The sequence below is a fragment of the Sinohyriopsis cumingii genome, chromosome 3, assembly GCF_028554795.1.
Source record: "Sinohyriopsis cumingii isolate HCF-2022 chromosome 3, ASM2855479v2, whole genome shotgun sequence".
Lineage (NCBI taxonomy): Eukaryota > Metazoa > Mollusca > Bivalvia > Unionida > Unionidae > Sinohyriopsis > Sinohyriopsis cumingii.
In genome coordinates this window covers 48073321-48101186 of record NC_142963.1, presented here as the reverse complement: position 1 = coordinate 48101186, position 27866 = coordinate 48073321, and the positions used below count along the sequence as shown (strand labels likewise).

At 35.8% G+C, this 27866-nt stretch overlaps 1 protein-coding gene across 3 annotated transcripts; it reads left to right on the top strand.

Annotated features, from left to right (window-relative positions):
* Positions 1–1409: 1409 nt before the first annotated feature.
* LOC149802812 (multiple inositol polyphosphate phosphatase 1-like) lies at positions 1410–27866 on the top strand. 3 transcript variants are annotated; one of them, XR_016420097.1, is made up of 6 exons: positions 13411–13590; positions 14217–14949; positions 15513–15634; positions 20969–21075; positions 23745–26729; positions 26771–27866. XR_016420097.1 is itself a non-coding variant. In XM_089952252.1 (5 exons), the coding sequence occupies exons 2-5, from the start codon at positions 14235–14237 to the stop codon at positions 24181–24183; spliced, it is 1383 nt and encodes a 460-aa protein (XP_089808378.1). In that variant the 5' UTR covers positions 1410–1513; positions 14217–14234; the 3' UTR covers positions 24184–27866. The 3 variants fall into 3 exon arrangements, 2 of the variants coding, with proteins under 2 accessions (XP_089808378.1, XP_089808377.1); XM_089952252.1 differs by lacking the exon at positions 13411–13590 and adding an exon at positions 1410–1513 and having other exon boundaries at positions 23745–27866; XM_089952251.1 differs by having other exon boundaries at positions 23745–27866.

Sequence of the window (27866 nt, the reverse complement as noted above, 5' to 3'; positions counted from 1 at the left end):
TGCTTATGTAACGCCGTATCCGGATAGCAATATGTTTGGGTTCTCCTGTCTAGCTTTTGATTAGAAAGAATAACACAAGACCGTATATAATCAACATCGAAAGCATTTATTTGTAAATTGCCTTAAGTACAAGAGCAGGTGAACATGCAACTACTGAATGTCAATACAGTTACATATACATAAACATTTAAGATTTAATACCAGACTTGTGTAAACCAGACAATCACGGGATACAAAGGTGATCGTCTCCCGCGGAGGGAGGTGCAACGGAGCTTCAAAAATAATTGCACCATCTCTCTGAGTGCTACATTTCACTGTCGGACTCTAGTCCAACATACCTATCTGACCTCACCCATGTGTACACACCAGCAAGATACTTACGCTCCACTTCTGACAATCGTATACTCATTATTCCCACTATGAAAACAAAGTCATATGGACAGCGTTCTTTTGCATACCAGGGCCCAGCAACGTGAAATGAATTGCCCACTGAACTTAGACACAAAGACACAGTGATCCCATTCAAGAGTGCTCTCAAAACTCACTTATTTCGACTGCAAGAACAAACTTAAAGACCTAATAATGTTTCCTACCTGAAATATTCTCTGCATGTTTTTTTTTATTTTTTAATGTTTTTCTAATTTCGTGTTGTTTGTTTTTGTAATGATATTATTATGTTTCTTATCTTATAGGTGTTGTCTAATGTTGTAAAGCGCTTAGAGCTTCTAAAGATTAGGCGCTATACAAAGTCCTCATTATTATTATTATTATTTAAGAATATATTTGCAATGATTTATATGAAATCACGTTATGGAAGTACAGGAGAGTTGCTTAAATCGGGGCGTAGAATAAGGTGAAGTTGAAGTATTAACTTTCATGTGCTGAAGGTGGTCAATATCGTAAGGTGAAGGTGCAACGTGAGTTCGCCTTCTAACGAAGAGTGACGGTTTAGTGGCGACTTAACGTTAATATACTTATATATCAGTTCCTGAGGGAACAATATGTATGTTGCTCAGGATTATATATATATTAATGATCTCTTGCCTTCACTTACATAGGTTAATCGCGGTGATAATTCACCGAAGGTGAAATCATATGAATCAATATGGTAGCAGACGTCACCTCATGGATAATAAATAAATTCTGGAATTCCCCGTGATGTCAAGCAAGCATATCGAATTTCATTAGCACTAACCATTGCAACTTGACTATGTTTGTCTATCATAGCTGAAGACATTATATAATGGATGAAATGGGTACACCGTCACCCGATGCTTTAATTCCGTCTGGTCCGAACGCTGTACAAGATAACAGTGAAACTCTCCAGTACATGTACGTAGTGCTATTTATAGAAAACAGGTAATGTGACCAGTAGCCAATCAGATTCCATATCGCTCGATGACCAAAGAGTGCAAATGGCGGATTAGTGTGTATTGACAGCGAGTGCACAGCAAAACATTGGAATTATGGAATAATATTGATCATGTCCTGGTAGAATTATACATGATACAGGGTAATTTCATTATACTGCTATGACTAACACGTCAAATATGCACAAAATATTTATACAAGGTTACAATACATACCGAATATGTTTATCACATGGTGTCAAAACATCGTGAGTCAGCGCGTTCCAATACACAATACAGGCAACAAAATTCACTTGCTAAACGCTGAAAGACATGTCCTACATAAGTACACTATAGATATTATCATACATAAAGCACACCTCATGCATTGTAAATTCGTAACAGAGGTAATGTTCATTACAGTTACACCAATATTTTATATACTGGAATGATTTACGCTACTGGTAAACTCTTAGATTGGAGGTGTGGGCACGAGAGATGGCACCTGACTATTTACACGGCTACACATTATCACCACTACAAGAAGAATTTAGACGGATCGTGTTGTGACCAACAAATAATGGAAAGAAAAAGAAAAAGAACTATTTAAATCGCTTCAATATGGTGTTCATGTGCTGTCGATTTTAGAAACAATTTAACCTTGTTTCTATTTTGAATAATGTCTTGTGTGATCTGCTTACTCGCATAATTCCAAAAGACTGAAAAGTCATCATTGCATCCGTCGTTCTCAGTACACTTGATAAAACTTCATATTGGCAATAGTGGGAAGTATTACATTGCTGCTATCCATGTAATATGCTCGTTGCTAGACCTGGCGGTACAAACATAATCAAATGTTTAAGCCATTGATCGAACACAAGCATATCTTTATCGATCATCCTTCACAACACATTGTGTGGTGTTACAAAGAGTGGCAATCAACTTAATATTTTCTGAAATAAAGTTAAGGAGAATACATTTCTTTGAGATTTGTTTGATATTTCGTATCAATTTCTTTTAAGGATTGGAGTCACGAGGGTGGTGAAGTGTTTTGCATGCATCTCTCCTCGTTTTTGCCCGTCTAAAAGGTATAAAAACCACCTTCACGTACTCCATCCATGTAATTTACATGTGCTTTATAAACAGTCCCATTAATTTAATGATCTTTCCACCTGTCAGTTTCTAGCGGTAGTGTCCGTAATTAAGGAAATATTCACCGCTTCCTTATATGATAAGAACGCGATTGGATTTGATGAACTCTTGGCTACTTCTAAACCAAAATGGCGACAGAAACGTTTAACACCGGCCACAACAAGAAAATCTGACGGCACCAGGGGACAACAATGACATCAACCCTTTCTACCTAACAACAGTGTCACAGGATCGACTGCCTCTGAATAATAATTTTTGGTATTCATAGGTAACTGCATTTGTATTGATAAATACGAACGAGTTTTTACCGGATGGCTACTACAGTGAAGTATCCATCCGAGAAAACGAGTTTATATTTTCCCTTTTTTATTATACACTTATTTTCTTATTCTAACTAAGGCTTAATTTTAAAAAACATACACCACAGTAAACAAAGTAAATGAACTTATGCTGCATTCCAAAGTAAATACATAACCGTAGATTCATCAGTGCACAATAACATATTAATACGCACATAGTGCAATCCAGCGACCTTTGAACTTCGTCTCGCGCTCGACAGTAGTTTTTAAAAAAGAATTGTCGTTTTGATCTACTTAATATTGAAAGCCTAAGTCATACTGTGAATGAATGTACATTGCAACAATTTTTTCATATGGTCTGGAATGGATGGATTTTGCCTTCATATTGATCCAACTCAATTCTGCTTCTCTGATTATGATGGACTGGTTTATTGGGTCAGTTCAGTGCAGTAAGGAGAATGGATTTCAGCTGGAAATGTATTCGAAATTCCAGTACAATACTGGTGTGTATCAGGTTTCCCGGAATTGTCGGTTGGATTTTAGCAACTAAGAAAGTGCATTTTCAGGAAATTCAAGATACATAAATGTAAGTATATGTATTACCATTCTTATCATGAACTAAAGAAAACACGTACTCTGTCACATGTATCTCGCTGTTGGAGGGACCCCAGCTATGACCTGTATCGTACAACGTGTCTTCTATCACTAGCCTAATATTGTATAAAAATAGTAAAGGGGAAAATTGAAACACAGCTGTTTTGTTACAGTATATTTAGCCAGCGGAAATAATACCCTTTCGTCGCCTTGAGGCTTCGAGGCTCTGAGCTTCATGCCAAAACCTTTCAGTCGCATGTTCTTCTCGAATCCAGTATTTTCACAGACTTGCAAAATGGTAGTTTTCTGATAGATATGCGATAGCCTTTGGCCAAAATATGTTTTTGCATGCTATTTTCTTTTAGAATCTAGAGAGCGCTGGTCATAGTCTGAACCTTTCTATTTGTGAAAAGATTCAAATATTCTCCTGAATAATCGTTTCAATAACCAGAACTGTTTTTTCAATTACTGAGTTTCTCACGTTTGTTGTTGACACTGAGAATATCACGTTCATTGTTTGCTTGTTTGAAAGTTTCGTTTCTGACTCAGTGAACTCGTCCCCATCGTTCACTGTATCATCTATACTTTCAAATAGACGAAACATTTGCTTCAGTTCATTCAGAAACAAATCTAATAAACTAAAACTTAAAACGTGTATTTCATGAGTGTTCATAGTTTGTTTACAAACATTTTCCTGAAGCACGATACTATATTATGCATCCGGTCTGTAAATGTGCGTGCAATATAAAGGTGTTCAGTATGGTCAAATGCTGCACGTTTCGGACAATGTAAAGTTAACGGAGACAAAATGGAGCATACTATATATAGAGGATCTCAATGGATAATGATTTAATAATGAATTTATGAAACGAGCTGAATAATATCCAGCTTTTGCAGCCTTGGCAAGCCTTGGAATAATCCAATAATAAATGTTTAGCTTATCACTGTGTGATAAAAATACGATAATGCTCTTTATATACAATAGATATAGTTCCTATCTAAAGAAAATATTTTTCATCCAAAGGAAAATTAAATAAAATCTGAATACAATCAAAGACTTAATTTGCAAGGAGAAAAATGTGATTTTACAATATGGAAAATGGAAAGCTAGTGTTTAATAATAATAATAATAATAATAATACAATATTCTTTATTTGAAGTAAACGTTTCTCTCTGTTTTTCTCAAAGAAGAAAAAAAAAACCTTAAGACTAATAAACAAATAAAAACCCTGAAGTAGTATTCTTTCGAATATGTATGCAAATAGTATATTAATTCATTAGAACGTACCTAGACATGACTAAATGGCAAAACGAGTATAACTGTTTAGAGCGATACATTTCAAGATAATTTCTTCAAATTTTCATTAACAAACTTACACACTGCAATAGTTTCATCTATGCTTTTAAGACTGGAAAGTTCCGTTAAGATCACTTTTCAGTTCTCAGGTTCCAAGACATTGTTTCTTATACGTATATCAAATTTGTTAAGCATATCAGTTCTGGCATTTTTGGTTCTGAACAATATAAAATAAGGAGCTATTCATCTTCAAAAATGCTACAGTGTCATCTTCAAAAATGCTACAGTGTCTACCTATTCCATCTGACCCCTTTGTTTCTGTGTTTCTGTCGTCTTCAAGAATACTGCAGTGTCTACCTATTCCATCTGACCCCTTTGTTTCTGTCGTCTTCAAGAATGCAACATTGTCGACGTATTCGATCTCCTTTCTTGTTTTTGACGTTTGCAGTGTTCTGTTTTTACATGTAGAGTAGGTGCGCCGATTCTTAAAGCTGTTAAATTCATTGTGGTTTTTTTTTATCTGGATACTCTGTCGCCATGGTATTGTTATTGCTCAGATCCTGCATATGTTGGACTATTCCCGTAACTTACAGTCTTCTGAATTTGATATATGGCTAACTGTGGCGTTACACTAGTTTCGGAATATTTTTGCATACATTACTTAACAGTACTTGTGTAACAGATCTGTAGATCGATTTTGATTTTTTACTATTTTATTGACTGTTTAGAATCATGTCTTTTCACCTTCATAGTATATATATGCTTATCGCGTGTTAAAACATTATATATAATGTGTTGTGATGTGAAAATTGTCTTGTGCGTTAAAGTTTTTTGTTGAACTTTAAATTTAAATACTGTAAGTCTTCATAGTTCACAAAAAAATCAAGGTTTGAAGCTTACGGTGAATACCGAGGATAAGTATGCAGAACAGTTTCTGCAAAGGATACGAGTCTATATTTTGTTATGAAATATCAAACTCGGAGTTCCAGATCTCAGAGCAGTAAATGTGAAAAGGACAGCTTATTGCACAATATAGCCATATTGTAGCAATACTTTATAGTTTTGATCTTAAAAATAAATATGCCTTGAGCTATCTTAGATTTTCTGAAGCATATTTTAAACTATAATTTTATTTGTCAACAATCTCTATATAGTTTTTTATATGCAAAAGTATGGTTTCTTGTGATCATTTTTTTCTGTAAAAGATTTTTTTAGTCTTGTCAATGTTTACAACTAGCTTCCATCTTGCACAATATTTTTCATATAATTTAAGCATGATCGAAGTCCACAACTGGTTTTTAATATAATCAGTAAGTCATGAGCTCTCACCAAGTGATATTTAGGGAACTGATATTGATTGCGGAACATGTATTTGGATCAAAGATTTGTTATATTTCATTTACTACATGTTAAATAATAAAGGATTTAAGCTGTCTTCTTGTCTGACCCCTTTGCTCATATTGCTTGCTTGTCATCCAGAGTGACTTTTTAATTAAACATTTTTAGTCAGTTACATGTTTTAGTGATGTAGTAAAAGGTTGCATTTTACAAAGCAAGGCAAACGGAATCAAATGGTTTGGAAAAGTCAACAAATATAGCAGCAAATATTGATTTCTTTAGTTTATTTAAATATCTTGTTCAAATATAGTTTTGATAGTGTGCACAGGATCCGATGTTCTGAAACTAAATGTAACCACTGCTTGCGTTTTTAGAAAGCACGCCCTTACCTTCCAAAATGTTTGTTGTCTTTCGTGAGGAAAGGTTGAATATAATTTTCTTGAACAAATATTTATCTTATCCCTCTATAATTTCTATAATTGTTACCACAGAAAAATTCCATTGTTCACTGAATATACCATTTTGGAGTGTCTTATTAAAAACTTCATGATCTTAAGAGTCAAGACCATTAACTCATTTCGTATTAATTTGTTTCTTATCATATCAGTTCCAAGTTGTTTATTATCTATAGGCAACTTTACACATTCTTTAATTTCTTTGCATGTAAAATAAAAGATAATCCATATGATTTTTCTTCTCACTTTGCTCTTCACGTTTTCCGATTCTCTTAATACAATTCTTAAAATAAGTAGTCGTCTTCCACTGAGAATCGATTTTTTTCCTCTGAGCCTAAATTGTTTAGTTTATTTAATATATTCCAATATTATTTAGGATTTTTTCATGTGAATCCTTTATCTGCTTAACAATGCCCTGTATAAATTGTTTTCTGTTTGTCTTTGGAGTATGTTTTTATTCTCTTTTTAATTTACGAAAGTTAGTATTTATATGAACGCAACTTAAGTTTTTGATCAGCGTTTATCCTAGGGATGTTGTATCATGTGTTATGAATTTAACGCGACACAGACGACTCTAGAATGAATCTATATCCTTATTTTCGGTATTATCGAAGACCGATGGGACACAATATCGATGCAATAATCTGATTACACACGGAAATTTTTCAAATGTACGCGCTATCATGACAGCAGCATCGAATAAAGACAATGACGACGAACAAATTAGACGGAAATTACCAGGCTCTTCCTTTCATAGCCGTTTATTCCTCCAGTTTTAAAATATATTGTGTCATATTTTTTCTTTTTAAAATCAATATTTCATCGTGTTTCTTTGGCTCCATAATATTCCTCATCTTTAACTAGCTCAATTTCCTTCACTGTTCAGTGAGAATCGCCCCATGTATGCGCGCTTCCTTTGCAGTAAAGTATCGTGCATTAATGCGTGGTGCTCTGGTTACATTCGAATAATTACTGACATGTAAAATGTTCAATTAGATGGTTAAACAATGTTCCCAATTGTGTTTAGGTATATAATAAAGAGATTATTGACCACAGGGGAGGAACCAGAAATATTGTTTGTGGGGAGAGAGGACGCAAACAAGGAAGTAAGAGGTCTCTTGGATGGGGCCAGAAGTTCCTACATTTTCTGCATTTTCAGGGCATAAAGTTAACCATCTAATTTAAAGAAAACTTACTTTAGGAAACGTTTTCGTTGTTCGGCTTTCGTTTTCTTTCGTTTGGAGGGGATGGGTGCATGGCTCTGACCCCGTCCCTAGGACTGAGTATTACAAAAAATGGGTCCTCGCAAGCTCGGGCATTCTGCGTCACATGACCTCGAACCCAACATTTTTCGATACTCTGTTAATAACTTATACTTATTCTGCATAATTGCGCTTCAATCGAACAATCTCGCTAGAATAATTCGTGCACTGTATGCTGTCAGTCGAAAATATTATGCACAAGTACGATCACATTTGTTGTAAACGAGTCTTAAATAAGTATTGCGAAGGCTTACTTTGACGTCACCTCAGTTACTTCAAGAATTTCCAACCGTTATCAAACTAAACTTTTTAGCGGAAATCTAAAAAAAGAGATACAGAAAACACGACACATTTTGAAACCCTACGGAAGTGGCTTTCTGGGAGGAGTGACATTCGTTGTATGTTTCCCACTTGTTTTGTGTGACCGATGTGTTTTCTGAATCTACTTAAGATGTTTTTTGGCCTCTCAAATGAGTTCTGAAATAGTGCGAGCTACGTAAATAGAACTGAAACAACGTGGTCGACATCCTCTGCGATGGCAAATGAACAAAGGCATTGAATTTCTCAATCGACATTTTCAAGATGAGTTGTAAGAATGACACGTTCGTTTTTCTCGCCGAAAGTCCGGACGCTAAAGTTTTCATTGAACGTTTTTTAAGAACATAAAAAGAAAGTTTGCAGAAGTATCAGCACACACGCAAATACACCGTTTTACCACGTCTTGTGAAAGTCTGCAACACCATCGCGGTATCGGATGTGCACCAGAACACGTGACTACCTAAGACGTAATGCAAGTATTTTATCAAGGGTTGGAAACACCTAGTGCTTCTTCGGCCTCGTCATACACAAGTGTTACACAGTAGAATGGGTTCGCATCGAAAAAAAAAACAAAACAACAACAACAAAAATACACTTCTGACAAAAGATATTTACCAGCTGGAAGACAATTGTTTCGCTTGACCGGACACGTCTGTGAACGTCATCCCACATCTGTTAATTGAAAGATATGGACAGAGAACTTGAAAAGGTTACTTTGTTTGTTCAAGTTCGGGCGAATGACTAAGAAAGACAACTACTTTACAATGTCTAAAGCATCATGACCAAGGAACACAGCATACTAGGAAAACGTCGCAGCAGAGAAACAAAAATACGTTGGAAATGACCGAAAGGTGAGGTGGAGGTTTCTTCGGATCTTACCTTTCGGTCAATGGTACAATTAAAACCTATCCGAATGCTAACGACATCTTCCTTTCTTGTACTTGTCATTTCGTCAAAACGACGAACAATTATGAACTTTTATCCAATATGTCGCGAACTGAACGAAGCGGATTAAGCTGTTTTGGAAACTGAACTATTCTGGTGTAAGTTGGAAATTAACAGACTTAATTAGGACAAACTAGCTGGGTTGGAAATACCGAGGGGTGCAGACCCATGTCTTCCCTTATTATAGGTTGTTACAGTTCGGACTCCTCTCTCTCCAGCTCTCTATTCACTGACCGATACTCCTATTTTTCTTTGTAATGAGCCCCTGTGCATTTAATCAGCGGAGATAATACATTTTCGTCGTCTTGGCTTATTGGCTCTGAATCTTTTAGTTTCCTACTAAAACCTTCAGTTGCATTTTTTTCTCCCTCGAATTTAGTGTTTTGACTGACTAGCAAAATGGTACGTCTCTAATAGATATGCGACATACCTTGGCCTCAGTGTGCTTTTCTATGCTATTTTTATAGACCCCAGAGAGCAATGGTCATAGTCTGAACTATTCCATTTACGAAACGTTACGAACATTTCCCTTAAATAACTGTTTAGATGATCAGAATGATATTTTCAATACTGCGTCTCTCAAGTGCGTTGAGGACATTGCAAATATCAAGTTTATTCGTTTGTTTGTTTGAAAGTTTCATTTTTGACTCGGTAAACTCGTCTACATCGTTCATTTATCATCTCTACTTTAAAATTGACGAAACAGCTTCTTTATTTCATCCAGAAACAAATCTAATAAACTAAAACCTAAATTGTCTACTACATGAGTGTATATGGTTTATTTACAAAGTAGTTACTAATACACTATAATTTAGACAAATTACTCGTGCAGTATAAAGGCGTTCAGTATGGTAAAATATTGTACAATTCTGACAATGTAAAGTTAACGGGAAAAATGAGCATATAATAATAATTTCTTTATCACCATGCGTAGCTCTTATTGTGGCATCCCAATACCAATGACCTGTACGACTTTTAATATAGGTCATGGAGAAATAGCATATGGGAGAAGATAAGGCAAGAGGCACGCACGTTAACCATTGACCTCTCTTCGTTCTTCCAGGATGATTCAGCCCTAGTTCCGAGACCTACATCCAATTACCAACCTGTCGAATTGATGAGGACTTGCACCACCGCCACCACCACAATACAATGACAGAATAAATTCATGGACCTTGAGGTACAAGCTGAAGTCAACCCAGAACTGGACATCGATCCTGACACCGACTCAATCTGTGAAACATCTGTTAAAGAAGTAGAAGAGGAGGAGACAAAAGAGGTGGTACAAAAAGAAGTGTGATCCAGATAAACAACGGCTTTTGGACAATGAGTTACAGCATACGTTGTACGACACGAGGAAGGCCGAAATCAATGCAGTTAAGTATGTAGCATGGCGATCACTCTAAATACGAAAACCAAGACTATGTGGTGGAGGAGGCCTAGCAGCTGAAGGAGCTACACGAATTGGAGCAATTTACGAAGTAGCTGGTCGAGGACGTCGTGCGGCGGAATGTACGATAGAAGAGGACTGCCGCAGAACATTTAGTCTGCCGCCGTTGCTGCCCTTCTCATGGATAATAACCTTATTGCCATTGGGTTTTCATTTTGGCTTTTCAGAAAGTTCAAGTTGACCTTCGGGGTTTCCAGCCTGGATTTTCCTTCTTTGCCTGGTCCAGACATGTTATTCTGCAGTGTGAAACGCACATAAAAAAGCCCAAGACCCGTACTTGCACGCTGAACTGGGTGTCGTCAGTAGGTGTTTAAGTCTCACACGTGACGAGTAATTAAGAAGCATGTGGTCTGGCACATTCTACACCGAGCAAAGGAGCTCAAGCTGCATCCCAAAAGATGGGAAATGATGTCCATCCGGATAACCAGGCTACTGGTTGCGCATCTTTTGAAGGAAAAAGAAAAGGGAGAAGAGGGAATGGAAACTGTAAAAGCAATTGCAGCAGCAGCTACAACCACAAAAACAGGAACAGCGGCAACTCCGTGAGGATCAGAGTCAACTGTTCCAACATGGCAGTAGCAGTAGAATTATCATCAATGACTGTCCCCAGAAGAGTTTATTGTCAGGATAAAAGACTGGGAGAGTCAGGCTGATCTTTGCAATGAGACATATAAATGTCGTCAAACTTATTTTTTGACAAAACTGAACCCTCTATTTTTAGCGTACAAGAAATCATGATTTGTGCCCAAATTACACTGCCCCACCCCCAATAAATAATGACTAATTCTTTGGTGAAAACTTATTATTATTCATATTTTACAATGTTTTCACTGCTCAATCACACACACAAACAATGTAGAGAAAGCTAACCTGAAGCTTTCGTCCTCACAATAAGGATTTCATCAGCAGACTAGTTTAATCTTTACTGTTAACATCAAACGATAGAATGGTGACCGATGTTAACAGATTGCCCCAGATACGCGGCAGGTTGTAACGGCCCCTGTCCCTGTTCAGCGTCGGTTTGTGCGAACGGATCGATTCTTTAAACCCACGCTCAAACCAGGCTTGTGCTCGATCTAAGATTTTTTAATTAGTTCCAAGCGACAGTATGGCCAGGGCAAACATTGTGGATGTGCTGTGATACTTCAGACGAGCTTGAACTTGGTCATTTATGTTCATTAAATCTCGCTTTCAATATCCTTTCCGTTTCCTCAATATAGTTGTGATGGCATTAACTTTCACCCTGTCCTTCACACTTAATGTGAAAGATAGGTCCACAAATATTGAAGAACGCGCTTCATGCATGCGGAAGTCCCGTTTACATGTGGTAGGCTGATGTTACCCTTCAAATCTATTCTCCCATTTTGTCTACTCTTCTCGGTATTGTAATTAGGATTAGCGTTCAGCCTATTGGAAACCTCACAGTCCCCCATTCCGGATAAAAACAACTCTCGAGGGCAGCAGTAACACGTTCCAGGTATTGTTTTAAATCTTTTTTTTACCTTTTCGACTGTGAATTTAATAGGTGGATCAGTGGTAATAATATGATCCGTGAATCCAGTTTATCTGATACAATCTGTTAACATCGCTCACCATTCCATCGAGTGATGTTAACAGTCAATAGACATTAAATCAGCCTGCTGATGAAGTCCTTAATATCAGGACGGAAGCTTCAGATTAGTTTACTCTATATTGTTTGTGTATGTAATTGAACAGCTAAAACATTGTTGCATATGAATACTGGATAATCACTAACATAGCAAACATATTTCTCATGAAAATTCACCTTCTGTTATGTATAATTTGATTCAGTATTTCTCCATGATTAGACTATGGGCCAAAACTTAACGATTGGGCTTATTATCCGATAACGATACCCATTGTAAATATTTGCCAAACTTTAATAGCATCAGACACGGGCTTATCATCGGATAAATACGGTTAATTGCTGCTTCTTATCAATGCCTTTTAGTTATTCTAATCGTCCGATTTCTACTTTTCTTCAAATATAAAAAATAAACAAAAAACAAAAATAAACAAAAAACCCAAACAAACAAACCAAAACTATTCCCGAGGGGAACAATGAATTTTAATGGCTAACATTAGCACTCGTTAGTCTCCTTTCCTAACGGACAAGAAAGAAATATGAGACAACCATGATTGATGATAACATTGAAATTAGTAATCACACATTAACGGCTCTTGGCATTTTACTGATAATAACAAATGGATTCTATTGCAATTTATCACAATGTAATCCTTTTAGTACCGAATACTATGAACGTCATTATTCAGCGTCGTAATGGCACCTCTGGAAATCTGCCCGAAGACGGATGGGTAATGGTCTCTCCGGGGCCGCTGGGTTTTAGGTAATATTATAAGGACATATCACATTTTGTTCGCGTTGTCCTACACAGTGTCCATTTGTCTGCTAAAATGTATGAGGGTAAATCACTTCTTACTGAGATTTTCACGGTTTTATAACTACGATATATTCTGATTGTATTCAATCATCAATAGAGAAACCAGGAAAAAAATCATACAGATTCAGAAATTGCTGCAGTATTAATCAATTAAATTTTCAGGGATTAGCATCGTCCGAAAACACCGAACCTCAAGTTTTTATTATTAATCTTCAGCGAATTAAGATTTCTTCAGATTTCATCGAGGGGCACTATTTTCATCCTTACATACACAATACTGAAAATAAAAATATAATTCATATGATTATCACTAACACGTTTTCCTTTCCCTAGTTCTGTTCGCTGTAGACACCATTTGGGCAAAAATAGCATGAGAGGAACGAAATGTTAATAAATCCTTAGAAACTAAAAACATATCTCTTCTCTTTCCCGGAGGAAAAACAGAACATTTGAATTTTGAATCTATTGCACTCAAAGGCTTAAATAAATTTACCTTCATAATGTACTGCGATCTGCGACTTCAAAGTCACAGGTTCAGTTTGCTTCAGGAGAAACAATGAAGACAAATGAATTATGTCAGTGAAAGTCGCCATGGAAATGCGTGTACAGTTCGGCTGTCACTTACACTACGAATTATTTAAACTATTACCCATTACACATCCTACACTATTGTGAGATAGCAGCCAGGATACAAAGTACCTGTTTTTGGTAAGTTTTATGTCATTTTGTAGAAAATGTTTTTGTTATAATAGCACTTTAATGGCTGCTTCATTAGTGTTGAATATACCTTCATTTAGGTATAAAGGCTGTTTTACATTTTCATGTTGAAACCATTGCTATTATTCTATATTCATAATTCATTTGTAATTTATAATAAAACCTCCTTATGAATATCGATCTTCAAAATGGATGAATATACATATTCGATAATTTATAATACTTTGGAAAGTCCCATTGGAGCTGGATTACACACCTTTACCTCATATTTATGTATGTTGTTGGATTGTTAATAAATTCATATGGAATAAGAGGAATATCCAAAATGAAATGAGAGAGTCGTGCCAAAAGGTTAAAAGGAAAATATTTACGGAAAGGTGGGAAAAATTAGAAGTTCCGAGCGGGAGGAAATATAGCAGAAGTTTCCTCCCGCTCGGAACTTCTAATTTTTCCCACCTCTTCATAAATATTTTCCTTTTAACATACATACATACATACATACATACATACATACATACACATTTGTTTCAATGCCGTGAGAACAAAGGTAAGGATCACTTTTTTGAGGAAGGTAATATTTTCTCTTTTTTAAGATTATTTTAAAATTTCTATTTCAGAAACAGTGCGCTTGTAAAATGTTATTAGTGTCATGCCACATACTCGTCTTGTTTATCCTAAGCAGTGTTTCTGGGTTCAGGAAGGATCTCTTCTCCACCAGTACGTCTTATTTCTGGGCGCATAGTAATGTGCGAGAGCCACAGACAAATGAATGGATGTCACTAAACGTCAATGGAACCCCGTGCACAGCTCAACACGTCAGTACCCTCATACGTCACGGCGCCGCCTATCCAAATCTGAATTTTTTACGGAAATTATCCGTTTTGCAGAAAATAATCAGAGAAAATTTGGGAAACATTCAGTTCTCGTATATTGATACGTGGGTTAGTAGATATCCAAAGGAAAAGGCTTACCAGTTGACTCCTTTAGGCATGAACGAACAATATAGCATAGGAAAAAGGTTCGGAGAAAGGTTTCGGAAACTCTTCGAGGGTCCGAAAGAACTCAGCTTAAAATTTTTGTCTTCTAATAAAGATCGGGCAATGAACAGTGCTAGGTCGTTTGTGGATGGAATGAGGGACGTTATTAAATTTGTGGATGATAGGGAGCTAGATCCATACATTAATGACTCGTTAGTTCGTTTCTATGAGAACTGTCCGAAGTTAGAAAAAGTCACGCATGACCCACGTCTTCTGTACGAGCTGCGTACCTTCTTGGACTCCGATTACATAAAAAATATTACCGACTCTGTACAAAGGAGGCTGGGCTTCAGCTACAATACGCTATCAAACAGTAAGACAATATATTGTAAATATATGTAGACTTTTCATTCTGTGTAGTCATATCTATTTTTCTTTTCATTTTTGACTTTAATAAGAAACGCAAAAGAAAAGCCAGTCCTAGGGAGCAGAGTGATACTAAATGTGTATGTCCTGTCTACAGTTTTAATGCATTGCTTAGAGAATTAATCTTATTTATTATTTATTCATTTTGTTTGATTTGGTTTTATTCAATTTATACAAAGCTCTATGCCGGAGTGTCCAGCTCATTAAAAACCGCGGTTTTAATCTTAAAACTGTTATCGACGCCGCCGTTAGAGCCGCCTCTGTCGGAACGTGGTCATTATATTTCGCTTTCCACTAGAGGGTCCAATAATTAAAAAAATGAGAACGTTTTCTAGTATGGTCAAATGCTAAGCGAGCAAAACGATATTTTAAACTTTCAATCATTTTGAGACCCATGGTGTAATTGTTGGATAATACACATCAGCTACTGTGAACATCAAGCATAATCAGTTTTTTAATGAAAAAAACACCCTCCATAATATTATTATATGAATACCTTGTCTTTTACAGGTGACATATCATTTATAAACCTGGTGTGCGCCTCAGAACTAGCTTCTCTCAACAGCACAGAATGGTGTGATATGATCAAAGACAACGAGAGGGAGGTTTTGGAATATGCCCATGATTTAGAGGTAGTCGACTCCATTTTTCTTGTACTTTCTTTTTACAGAGGTTCCCAATAAGTATTTTTTGATTTCCGTGTGTTTGTCTCGATGGACAAATAGACAATTCGACCAACTTGTCATTTGATTTATAATATACTAAAAATTCCAACCGATCAATCATCAATGTTAATGTGGCCTATACATTAATCATAACGTTGGTGGAAGATATGGGCACATAATGTATCCCGTTTTTTGTTTATAAATGTGAAATAAAAAGATGGAATAACATAGATCTGAGCAGAGATATATGATAGAATAACACTGCCCCGTATGTAAAATATAACAATTTAATCAATTACATAAACATAATGAAATAAAGCATGACATTCGAATGATTAGTTTCTCTCAGCAAAAGAGTTACTGACTTATGCGAAATTCTGTTCTGTCATACTGATGGAATAAATTTCATCATATAATCGTGACTGATCAATCTCAGATTGTTAGCATGATAGCATCACCTAGTGCTTCGTTTTTGTCCTTCTCCAAATCACTACTGATGATATGTCGGCGTTTCGTACTCTCTTCCTTCTCTCTGTCTGTCTCTGTTTGTCTGTCTGTCTGTCTGTCTGTCTGTCTCTCTCTCTCTGTCTCTCTCTCTGTCTCTCTTTCGACTAGTCTCTCCGGGTCAGCAACCTGTTGGTTGCAGATTTATTTAACGAAAGAAATTACTTATCTTAAGTTACGTGAATAGGCTCGAATAAACAGTAACAAAAGAAAGAGTGAAAACAACAAGCCTTAAAAAATTTAACAGATAATTTATTTCTCTGAAACAATACTGTAAAAATGAGGGAAAAAATAAGAACTTACGGTTTTAAGAATCTGATACAAAAATAATCCAAGAATAATCCACGTATTAAATTTTAGAAGTCCTAATCATGAAATGTTCTAATGAATTCAAATTCGAGTCCCGACGGAGAATCCAAGATGGAAGGCGATGACGTATAGTGTAGCTGTTTGTTGTGCTGTTGTGTCTACAGTTCTGTGTTATTCACAAACAATAATCCCGTATTTGAATTTCCCAATAAAATTTGATGAAATATCTTTGTCCAAGAATTCTGTATGAGCACTCATATATTTTAAGAAAAAAAGAATTAATCCTTTTGAATCCCAATAATTCGAATAAACAATAAAATGTAATTCCCAAATTGATCACAAACAAACAAAAAAAAAACAAAAAAAAAAACACCTTGACATCAAGTGTTTTAATCCAAAATTGAGAAATAGCTCTTTAAACAAACATTTTACAGTATCTTGAAACGCATACCAGATTCCCAAATGAGGGTCAGCTTTCCAGAATCTTCGAGATATATTTACGTCTAGAAGCATGTAGTCCCAGTATGACCTTGACAAAAACCCATCATTTTACTCTAAAAATAGGATAAAAATAAAAAAGTTGTTTAATTGTCTCAGTGATTTCTGAAATCAAGGTTGGGAATTAGATCAGCTTTAGGTGTTTACAATTGAGGAGTCAATATCAAACTATTTTCTGAAAAAATATCAAGTTTCTAGTAAACAAAACTACATTATTTTGAAATATAATGAAATAATTTTTTTTTAAAAACGTACTAACAATTAAATTAAATCAAATATAAATTAAATCAAATATACAGAACACTTACCAATTTTTCGGCGTCCCTCAGACCTTTCTCCTCGGCATATAAACTTAGACTGCCTAATATCGCAAGGGGATTACGTTTCACTTAGATTTGCCAACAGGATTACTACTTTAACCGATAAAATTTCGATCTCTCTCGTTGTAATTAGAATAACCCTCTTTAGACCGCCTTTATTAATAACTTTTCTGGAATATATCATTTAATGACACCTGTTTTAAATGGCCCTCGACTTCCTCAAATTTTTCCTGGTTCGTCTCAATTCTTGTCATGTTACCGCTACTTATCTTGCGTTTACATTGCACTCTTACATGGCCTAACCGTTACTTGAGCGAGTCCTAATTAAATTTAATTCATGCCCCAAACAGAACAGATCCTACTCCCCGCAGTCAACAATTTATGCGAGTATAACCCATACCTCAAACTGAATGTTTACGTGTCACGCTGACTCCGCCAGAATGCACTGTGAAATTATTCTACAGAAACTATTCTACAAAATTTTACACCTTTGATATATATAGTGTGTGTATGCATGTAAAGCTTAACAAATAATCTAATTATCAAAATTATAAATGAATATTTGAGATGAACTTACAGTTATATGAAGTGAATCCAAATATGGAAGCCTAAATGAATGAAAAGTTCCGTATACATTTTAAAAACCGGGAATGTACCGGTCCTCCAAGTATCGTGACTTTTTCAATATGACGTTGTCCAGAACTCCTTAGATTAATTCGCGACAGTTCCAGAATGTAAATATTATAGTCCAAATAATAAGCACTTTCTATTTCACTGAACAGTCCAAACAAATGTTTTTCCTCTCGAATAATATCGAAGTACAACATAAATCATGTCTGCAGACTTACAACAGGAACGGACGAATGAAGATTACTCTAAAGTCAGAATAAATTTGATTGCTCAGTTCTTTCCTTATATACACCTTCTACTACGCCCATATTTTACAACAACATACTCTACTTGAGGGATCTTACAACTCATTTTGCCTTGAAATTGCCTTGAAATTCACATGACCTAGCCCAACCATTAGGATGTTACTGAATTCTTCTAGAACAGACCATACTCCATCAGCCAATGAAAAAATAAGCCAAAACTGCCATTAAGTGTTTTTATTAAGATTATTAGTAGTAAGTCAGCATCTATTTATAGATCCTGTATACTTTAAGCTCTTAACATGCTCAAGTCACGTAGGCAAAACTTAACTGAAGATATTCTGTACAGTTTACAACCAGGGATACAAATTACAAAAATTCAATAAAGTCTTATCCCAGGATTTACAGAAAATATAGACATACATACATACATACATACATACATACATACATACATACATACACTCTGTTATGAATATTTGATTTAATTTATATTTAATTTAATTTAATTGTTAGTTTTGGATTTTTTAAAGTCCATTACATGCTATTGTAATGTAATTTTATTTACTGGATTTGACATTTTCCAGAAATTCCGTTTAGTTTTACCTGACTTAAACACTAATAATATAAACTTTGTATCTAATGCTGACCTAGTTACTGACCTTGATTCAGAAATCAGTGAGAGTTGAAGTAAATCACTTTTTTAAATTCATTCTCAGAGTAAAGATTCATAAAGTGAAATCGAGGCCATACTAGGAGTACGTGATATTAAGCATGTATAAAGCTTCTGTCTTGTTCTAGAAAAATGACCATGTGACCTTTATCCGGGCATCTGTTTTGTGCCTTAAATTAGCGTATAACTGTTTTCTTATAGAGAAATGGGCAGTTGGGCTTTAAACAATTGACATTTAAAGGTGTTTTATTGTGACCAGTTTGAGTTGAACTTTTTAATATTTCTTTAAGTTATTTGGATTCCAAGAGATTACTTGTGCTCTAAATTATTTTCTAGACAAGAACAGTTATAGAAATTTACAAAGAATTTAAACACTGGAATATTATTTTCTGTGAGTCAACAAAGTACTGTTGGCACATTAGCACGACGCTGACCACAGCATGCGTCATTTCCTTCCATTTTTGTTTTCATCGCGATTCGAACTCAGTTTCATTAGGATATTTTATTACTACAACTTCTATTTTTTAATTCTTGGGTCAATCTTGGGTTATTTTTTGATTTAATTCGTAGAACCGTAAGTTCTTTTTATCATTTTTCCTTCCTTTTTCTAGGGAAATAAAGTATTTGTTAAATTTGACAAAACTTGTTGTCTTCACTCTTTTCTTGTTGCGTTTTGTAAGAGCCTAAACGTGACATTACATACATACATACATACACACACACACACACACACATACATACATACATACATACATACATACATACATACAAACAAACATACATACATACATACATACATACATACATACAAACAAACAAACATACATACATACATACATACATACATACATACATACATACATACATACATACATACATACATACATACATACATACATAGATGCATACATACATACATACATACATACATAAATACATACATACATACATACTCAAGAGTTGGAATAATTTCAATCCAGATTTTAAAATCATTATTTTTTACGATAAATGCTGAATGGGCCTTTATATTATGCACGTGAGGAAATCTTAGTGTTTGCCGCTTTTGTACAGCTGTTTGTCTCGAGATCTTGACAGCAAGGACTGTGCTTCGCTCTGAAGACTTACTGTTGCTTTTTTTGATGGTTTTTTTTCACTATAGATCATAGAGAATACTCTGGTGCTCGCGTTGACGAAGTGAAATATTGTAATAAGCCAGGGGTCTAAAACCAGCTAGTTTATAAGTTTTACATTATCATAGAGCACAAAAGAACAATCAAACACAAAATACCGTCCGTACAGGCTTATATGACGAGTCAAGCTCAAACTGCACAGATCCAGATCTGCCGACGAAAGGAGAAATCAATATTGAAAACAGCATAGATCCTTATGTGCAAGCAGTTTGTACTACAACATATCAGGTTCTTTGTTGTTTGCAGTTTGACTCAATTTATAAGGAGTACATAATGTAACACAAAAACAATGTTGAACACACTGCGTGATTCTAGCTTGAGGTCGTTGTTTTCCAATAGTCTTAAGACAATATCCATTGTCACTCAATGGCCCTGTACAATGCGCTAATACAACCATATAATATAAAACGTGCTAAGACAAATAGTTTTTATTTAATTAAAATAAGGACCAGGTGTTGAAGAGACCAGTTTCACAGATGCACGTTGTCTCTTATTTCACACCGGAATGACTTATGAGACTGGTAATTTAGTACCTTTACCACGAAAAGGACCCAAACACATAATACATAGAATTATTCATATTTCTAATTGCTAAATATAAGTGAGAATATTTTTATTTCAAATTACTTATATTTCAAGAAATACTACTGGGCTGTTTTACGAATTAATCCTTTGAATACGTATTCAGCATAACGCCTGTATCTAGTAATTGGCCAATTAGTCCGTTTGAGCAATATCTTCCGATCACTGTTTCCGCATAATGAAACAAATAATCAGTAACATCTATCAACACTCTAAATTCAGGCGTAAATACAAATAGCATATAATTTAGGTCGTTACCATATTAGTGTGGTTTACAGGTACTAACTTTTCAGTCTTAGCAAACTTTAATACAAACTTTTAAAATGTCATCTGGAACTTTTCTTTTTCTGCAGGATTACTACGAGAGAATTCACGGACATCCTGTGATGGGGGAAATCGCCTGTCCTTTAGTACAGGACATGTTTTCTGATATGGACAATGTAGTAAACGGCGGTACAGTGTGAGTAGATTATCCATACTGAGCTCGTAATGAAATGTGTCTTCAAGATCATAAATATGCCCACTGTTTTTTTTATTCTGGTTTGTGTTTTGGACCAGGTCTAATAAACCTCTACAGATAAAACAAATTTCGGTTTCGATTTTAAAAGCTCTGAAGTTATAAGACTGTAACAAGAGAACACCAAAATTATCGCCTGCATGCCCCTTCCCCACCCCCCACCCCGCATTTGCAGTCCTCTATTCATTTTGAATATAAAAGACTCACTGATACACAAACGGCACTCATTATTTTTAATTTGTATTCCATTTATTGCAAAGGGGCTCTTAACATTGTCATGTTGTTTGGGTTTAAAACCAAACCAGTTTCTTTCTTTCTTTCATAGTTACATCACCCCTTCACTGAAAAGGGACTTTTCCAGGAACCGGAAAAGGATATAAAGCTCATTATTTACACTGAAAACTACCGTTAGCTTTGAAACGCGAACTAGACGGCACTTCAGAAATTATAATGTTTTGAAAGAAATATGTAAATTTTGTGCAATTTTTATATCCTTGATGCTTTTCGTTTTTAAAATCGCAAGGAGTGGAGTTCGGATACAAACTGACGGGATGGGGGGAATACTTGAAGGCACGCATCGAACGCTGGTTCATTCACACCATTACGCATCTTTTAGTAAAATTTGATGAAACGATCCAAAGAAATAAAGAATGAAATATACATCTTGAGCGAGAGTTCGGACAAATCAACGAATAGTAGTGTCTCGACGAAAATATGTTGAGTAACGAACACGCGAGGAATTGTCATTTTTGACGAAAATATGAAGTCTGTGATACGTCTTTTGACGAAATTTCGCGCATCGATACATTATGCTTGCTTTTATCTCTAATCTGTGATGCACCTGAAACATCTGCAGGCTCTTGCCTTTTAATGACCCCGATGTAAGTGCGCGTAAGAGGGCCTGGTAGACTTTATATTGGTAATAGACAAAGTTATAAGATAAGGGTGGTGGCGTGAGGGTGGTGCCAGTAATGGTGGAACTACTAATTATTGGTACTCATTTTGTTGCTTTAAAGGCTAAATACCCCATCCCCTGGTTAATGTTAAGTCCCCAAGAGGACTAATATCTTTTGTAACATATCCAATCATATAATGGTTCTAAACCTGGCTTTCTTACAGCTGAAACTCTGATTCATGACGAGATAATAATTTGAGACTCCAGTCATGCGTACCAAAGTGGACGAATATTTGAAAGAAAAAAATAGCATCGAGTATATGGACTATAATATAAATACGATTCAGTTTGATACAAAACCCCAACCCATTTCAACATTTGAATCTCATAACGGATATCATGCCAGATAAATTAAAATTTACGTCAAATAAATATTTTAAAAATTAATGTGATAATATTGTAAAGAGCGGGGCATGGGGGGTGGGTGGTCGAGGCTGTTTTTATATTAATACCTTGTTGTGGTTCAGTAGACTGAGCAATTTTGAACCATCTGTTCGTTAGATCTAGCTGTATTTTAGGGTCCGATGGCAGCGACATCTTCTTCTGACAGACCTTTAATCGGAAACAAGATTACTGGACTAACTACACGATTTGGACGCGAGTTTATATTCTCTATAAATAACACATATAATATCTCAAAAATGCCTGTTTGCGCCTTAAGGATAATGATTCATTCACCAACCTCAAGAGCATTACCAAATATGCAGGCACACCACGATAATTTGCAAATTGATTAAAGCAGTCTGGGAAACCTGACTGGAATATTCTATTACAAAACTTGCGCGGGTGAAGGTTAGACATCAATGCCCATCTGTTTGTCAGAAGATATCAATTTCCAACTTAATGATATAAAATAATTTATTATTTATTTAAAAAGCTTGTCAATTAAGAAAATTAGATGAGATGAACAAATAATACCCAATTTTATGATAATGAGTATAATGCAACATTCTCTCTCTATGTCTGACTGTTATTTCGAATATGATGTAGGTACGATAATTCAGGAATACATAACATAGTTGAATTACAGTCAAATTGGGTGTACAGCTTGTGGAATATCAAGAAATATTGATTGTTTATAATAAATACCACAAGTGCACTTCATGAATATAATAATTGTGAAATAAGGTATTGGTCCGCAAGATTAAAACATTTCGTCAAAACGCGCCTTCATTGACGTTCTAAATTACCTGTTTAGCTGTTCTACGAAGGTTATTTTGCAACACGACACGCATACAAATATTTCATCTTTAGGCATATGTAAATTAGCAATACAATATTCATAGAAAAAGAAATTATTCGTGTCCGTTTTATGCAGATCTCAACGCTTTTTCATCATTTCTCTCCACTTGCTTTCGCCACAGATCTGAACCACATATCCATTTCGGTATATATTATTCACTCAAATATTAGTTTATCAAGTTCTTGTGTTCCTTTACTGTCTGTTCAGTAAGGGCTGAAAGAAGGACTTAATCATGTTGCAGCAGCGAAGCCCAGATGGTGTTAATAAACTTTAAGACACCTTCATGTGGACTTTTTTCCTTTTCGAACATGGCACCCGAATCATGTGGTTATGTCAATTTGCGTTCTATACTCTAAATAACCTAATTATTTTGAATCCATATCAAGCAATGGTCTTTTCGGTTTCTCTTTACAGGCGTCACCCAGGAAAATTCTACTTTGGTCACAGCAGCACTATGACATCATTTTACGCAGTATTTGGTTTCTTCAAGGACCAGCCTCTACAAGCGAATAAGTTCAAGGAATTAAGGGAACGCGAATTTATAGGCAGTAAAGCCATTTCTTTCTCTAGCAATATTGCTTTGACCCTCTACAACTGTGCGCCAAATGCTGGACAGTTTAACGACAAGACGGTGAACAGAAAGTACATTATTGAGATGTTTGTGAATGAAGAGAAAGTAAAAATTCCAATATGCGGTGAAGATCCGTGCTTTTACGGTGAACTAAGGAACAGATTGTCAAATATGATTGACATGTGCGATATTGAAAGCGTCTGCAAAATTCAAGATTTAAATTCAGCATCATGTATTGGTCCATTTTTATGCTTACTTATTATTATACACGGACTGCTCTAAATTGAACATGTACATTCAACATAAATTTTGGAGTGATGCATGATATAAAAAATTTTCGCATCTCTTTCTCTGACGGATGCTTATCTCATCCCACTGGTGAGATTTACATCACCAAACTTCTCTACAGATCGTTAATTATCGTTTATACTAATTTATAATACGAGTCAACTGCAAACAATAAAGATCCTGATCTGCCGTAGCATAATGCGTCTGCAGATCAGAATCTTTGTTGTTTATTTTACTGATTACTTCTAGCATTGTGCAACGGCAGATCTGGGTCTTTCAATTTGCAGTTGGAATCGAGTACATACGGTATACTCGTTCTGTAAGACGGGAGACGAGTTTAGATGCAAATGTCTTCTGTTTCGCCGGTAGTCAACAGCTGATTGCCTTAACGAGTTGTTGCTGTTCACAACCATGTCAAGCATCGTATGTCGTTTGCCTTCATTTGTCGCCTTGCTCTGCATGAGTCAGGATGCAGTGTGGTGAAGGGAGCCATTAGTGCATTGATGAAACTGTTCCTTTAGAGTTCACGACTTTTCCTGCCCTGGGCAATAAGTTTATTACATTTTCATGTGTTAAAGGCGGATACCTATACAAAATAATAGAATAACAGATGAGACAAGACAAATATATAATGTCAAATTATTTTAAGTCACAAGATCCCACAGCTTGATCTAGAATGAACCCAAACACAATATATGTCAAATGCTGTTCACATGACACTCGTTTTATGTAGTTGGTAGGTACGTAATTTTGTAGGTAGGTTAGTGCGTGCGCACGCGTGTATGCATTTGGTGTGGAGGGTAGCTTGACGAGGAGGTGGAGAGACATATGAATACATGCATGTTCGGATGGGTTGATTTGCACCAAATGAACGCTAGGGGGCAAGAATGAGGTATTGCTGAAAACACCCATATCAATTTCTTTGCTGCAATCTACTTTAATTTCTTGCTGCTGTTGCTGTTGCTGTTGTAGGGTTTAACGCCATTTTTCAGCACAAGATAAGCTATACAAGGCGGCCAGTATTAATGGTGGAGGAAGAACCCGGGAAAACCTCAGAAAGAACCACCGACCCACGAGAAGCTACCGGCAAGCTTTCTCACATATCCACATTGGCCGAATCCGAGACTCGAACCCACGCAGACAGAGGTGAGATGGCAGTGATCCGTAACGGCAAGCGCTTTAGACCACTCGGCAACTCGGGGCCCCCTAATTTCTTGCCGGGCTGTGCATGTGTTAGGATTCAATTCTGATGATGGTGCGATTTTTGGTCCCTCTCTCTATATATCTACCGCTTCCTTTTTAGAGTCATATAAATATAACTTTAATTTTAAGAGTTGACCATTATCGGACGTAGAAAAAATTTGCATACACTTTACTTTCACCATAATATCATTGATATAGCCGTTCATGCAAATAACATGTTGCTTCTGAACATTTGATGAAATTTTTTAGCATTGTCTATTCCTCATCATAAAACCGGAACCGGAAAGAACAAGTTTTCTTCACGGTTAGATGGGTAAATATATGCTCTGAAACTCTCAAAATGCAAGAGCTTTAAGGGGTTTCTATCCCTGGGTCCTCAGACCCGTCTACTACTTGTTTAGGAGCCTCCCCCCTTAAAAGATATTTCTGGATCCGCTCCTGGTTGAAAGTAAACGAAATGCTATTTTCTTGCTGTATCCCTCACATTTCACAAACACTCATCCATAATTTGTTTAAGCTTCTGTAGGCTTTTTCCTATTTAGCTGAAGTAAATATTCCTATTTACGCGATTTATCATATTTTATTTGACAGGTCACGATATATAGAGCTCGTTCATCATGGCTGAGAGATATGTAATAATAACTTGTCCCAAGCCAAACGTTTTGTCATGAATATATTATGCAATGAATATAGGCATTTATATCCTTTGTTACGAGAGATATTAAATGTTGGCATGGAGAATGACATTTATGAAGGCGTTTTAATTAGGTATTATAATATAAGAAGAGATCAAACGCTTGTAATATTTATGTAGTTCGCACGAACAAGGCCACACTTAACGGGCAGCTGCTTCCCAAAATTTATTTTTGTTATTTTACCCCAATTTCTCATTATTGATCGTCAAATTCTCGAAACCCACCTCCATATCACCAGCCATCGACACAGATCCATCTAAAAAAAGTGAGATTATACGTGGAATTTAAATTAAAATAAAACATCAGATAATTTAATTTTATTTTATGTTTAAAATTTTAAGGCGTTTTGATTAAACATAAGGCACACATTACCACAGATCACAGAAGAGTACCTTAGAAAGTTTTACTCCACAGAACTTCAAAAGATTTTAACGATATATCATGGAGTTACTAGCTTGTTCTCAAAACTGAGAAGTCATTTTTTCACCAAATTGTAAAATGATGTTTACAATATTTGGTGATTTTATGGTCATGCACAAACTGACCAAACATAAAGTTCTGACTAGTTCAGAGGTAAGAGCGTAAGGACAATATGTCAAACTTATTGTCAAAAATATGGAACATGTGGACAATCTGTCAGAGGTCTTGTCAAAAATATGAAACATGTGGACAATCTGTCAGAGGTATTGTCAAAAATATGAATATACACCAAAGTTACCAACCCAAGTGTCACGCTGACTTGCTCAATGACAAGAACGTATTGACACTGTCAGAAATACTCTCTGAAATATGGATATAAAGCAAATTTACCACCCTAGTGTCGCGTTGCATTAGAAACCGACCATACACAGACCGCTCTGGTGGCTTAGTGGCCTCGGATGCGGGAGGTCGTGGGTTCGATCCCCGGCCGAGTCATACCAAAGACTTAAAAAATTGGTAATAACAGCTGTCTCGCTTGGCACTCAGCATTAAGAGGTTAATGTTGGGACTGGTCGGCCTGGTGTCAGGATAATGTGACTGGGTGGGACATCATGCTACATGTCTGCGGCATGATTCCCCAGTGCTAGACATCACTATAAACTGTCATACTGCAGACATCGTAGCGATATGACTGAACAATTGTTAAAGCTACGTTAAAAATCCAAATCACACACACACACACATACACACACACACACATAATTTTTTAGGAATTAAAAAGTATGTTAACTGATTATGTATTTAAATCCCGAACAAAGAGCAGAAACAGGACAAATTAAGTTATTTGATTTACATTAGGATATTAAAATTCCAATTAAGGATCGGGAGCAGAAGTAATCAATTAACAAGTGTTTTTGCAAGGCACACTGTATGTACTCGCTTATAAGACCATCCAGCTGCCAACTACACAGACCCAGATCTGCCGTCGCATAAAGTGCCGGTAGATCTGCGTCAATGCAGTTTGTTAGGAGTAATCAGTACAACAAACATATTATACTCTGATCTGCAGGTGCACTACGATACGGCAGATCAGGATCTTTGTTTCTTGCAGCTTGACTCGACTCAAAAAATAATTCCAGTTACTCTCACATATGAATACTCGCTTATTTCAGATGTTGGACAAGTATTTACAGGACAGAGGGACGGACACGAGTAAGCCAACTTATTAAATTCCTGTATTTCTTTAAATATTTAATAAATATTTCACGTAAATAGTTTGTAAGTGAAAATGTTTGTTTTATATGAGGTTTCAGATTCAACTTTGTTGTGCATCTTATATGTAATAAAGCGAAACAATTG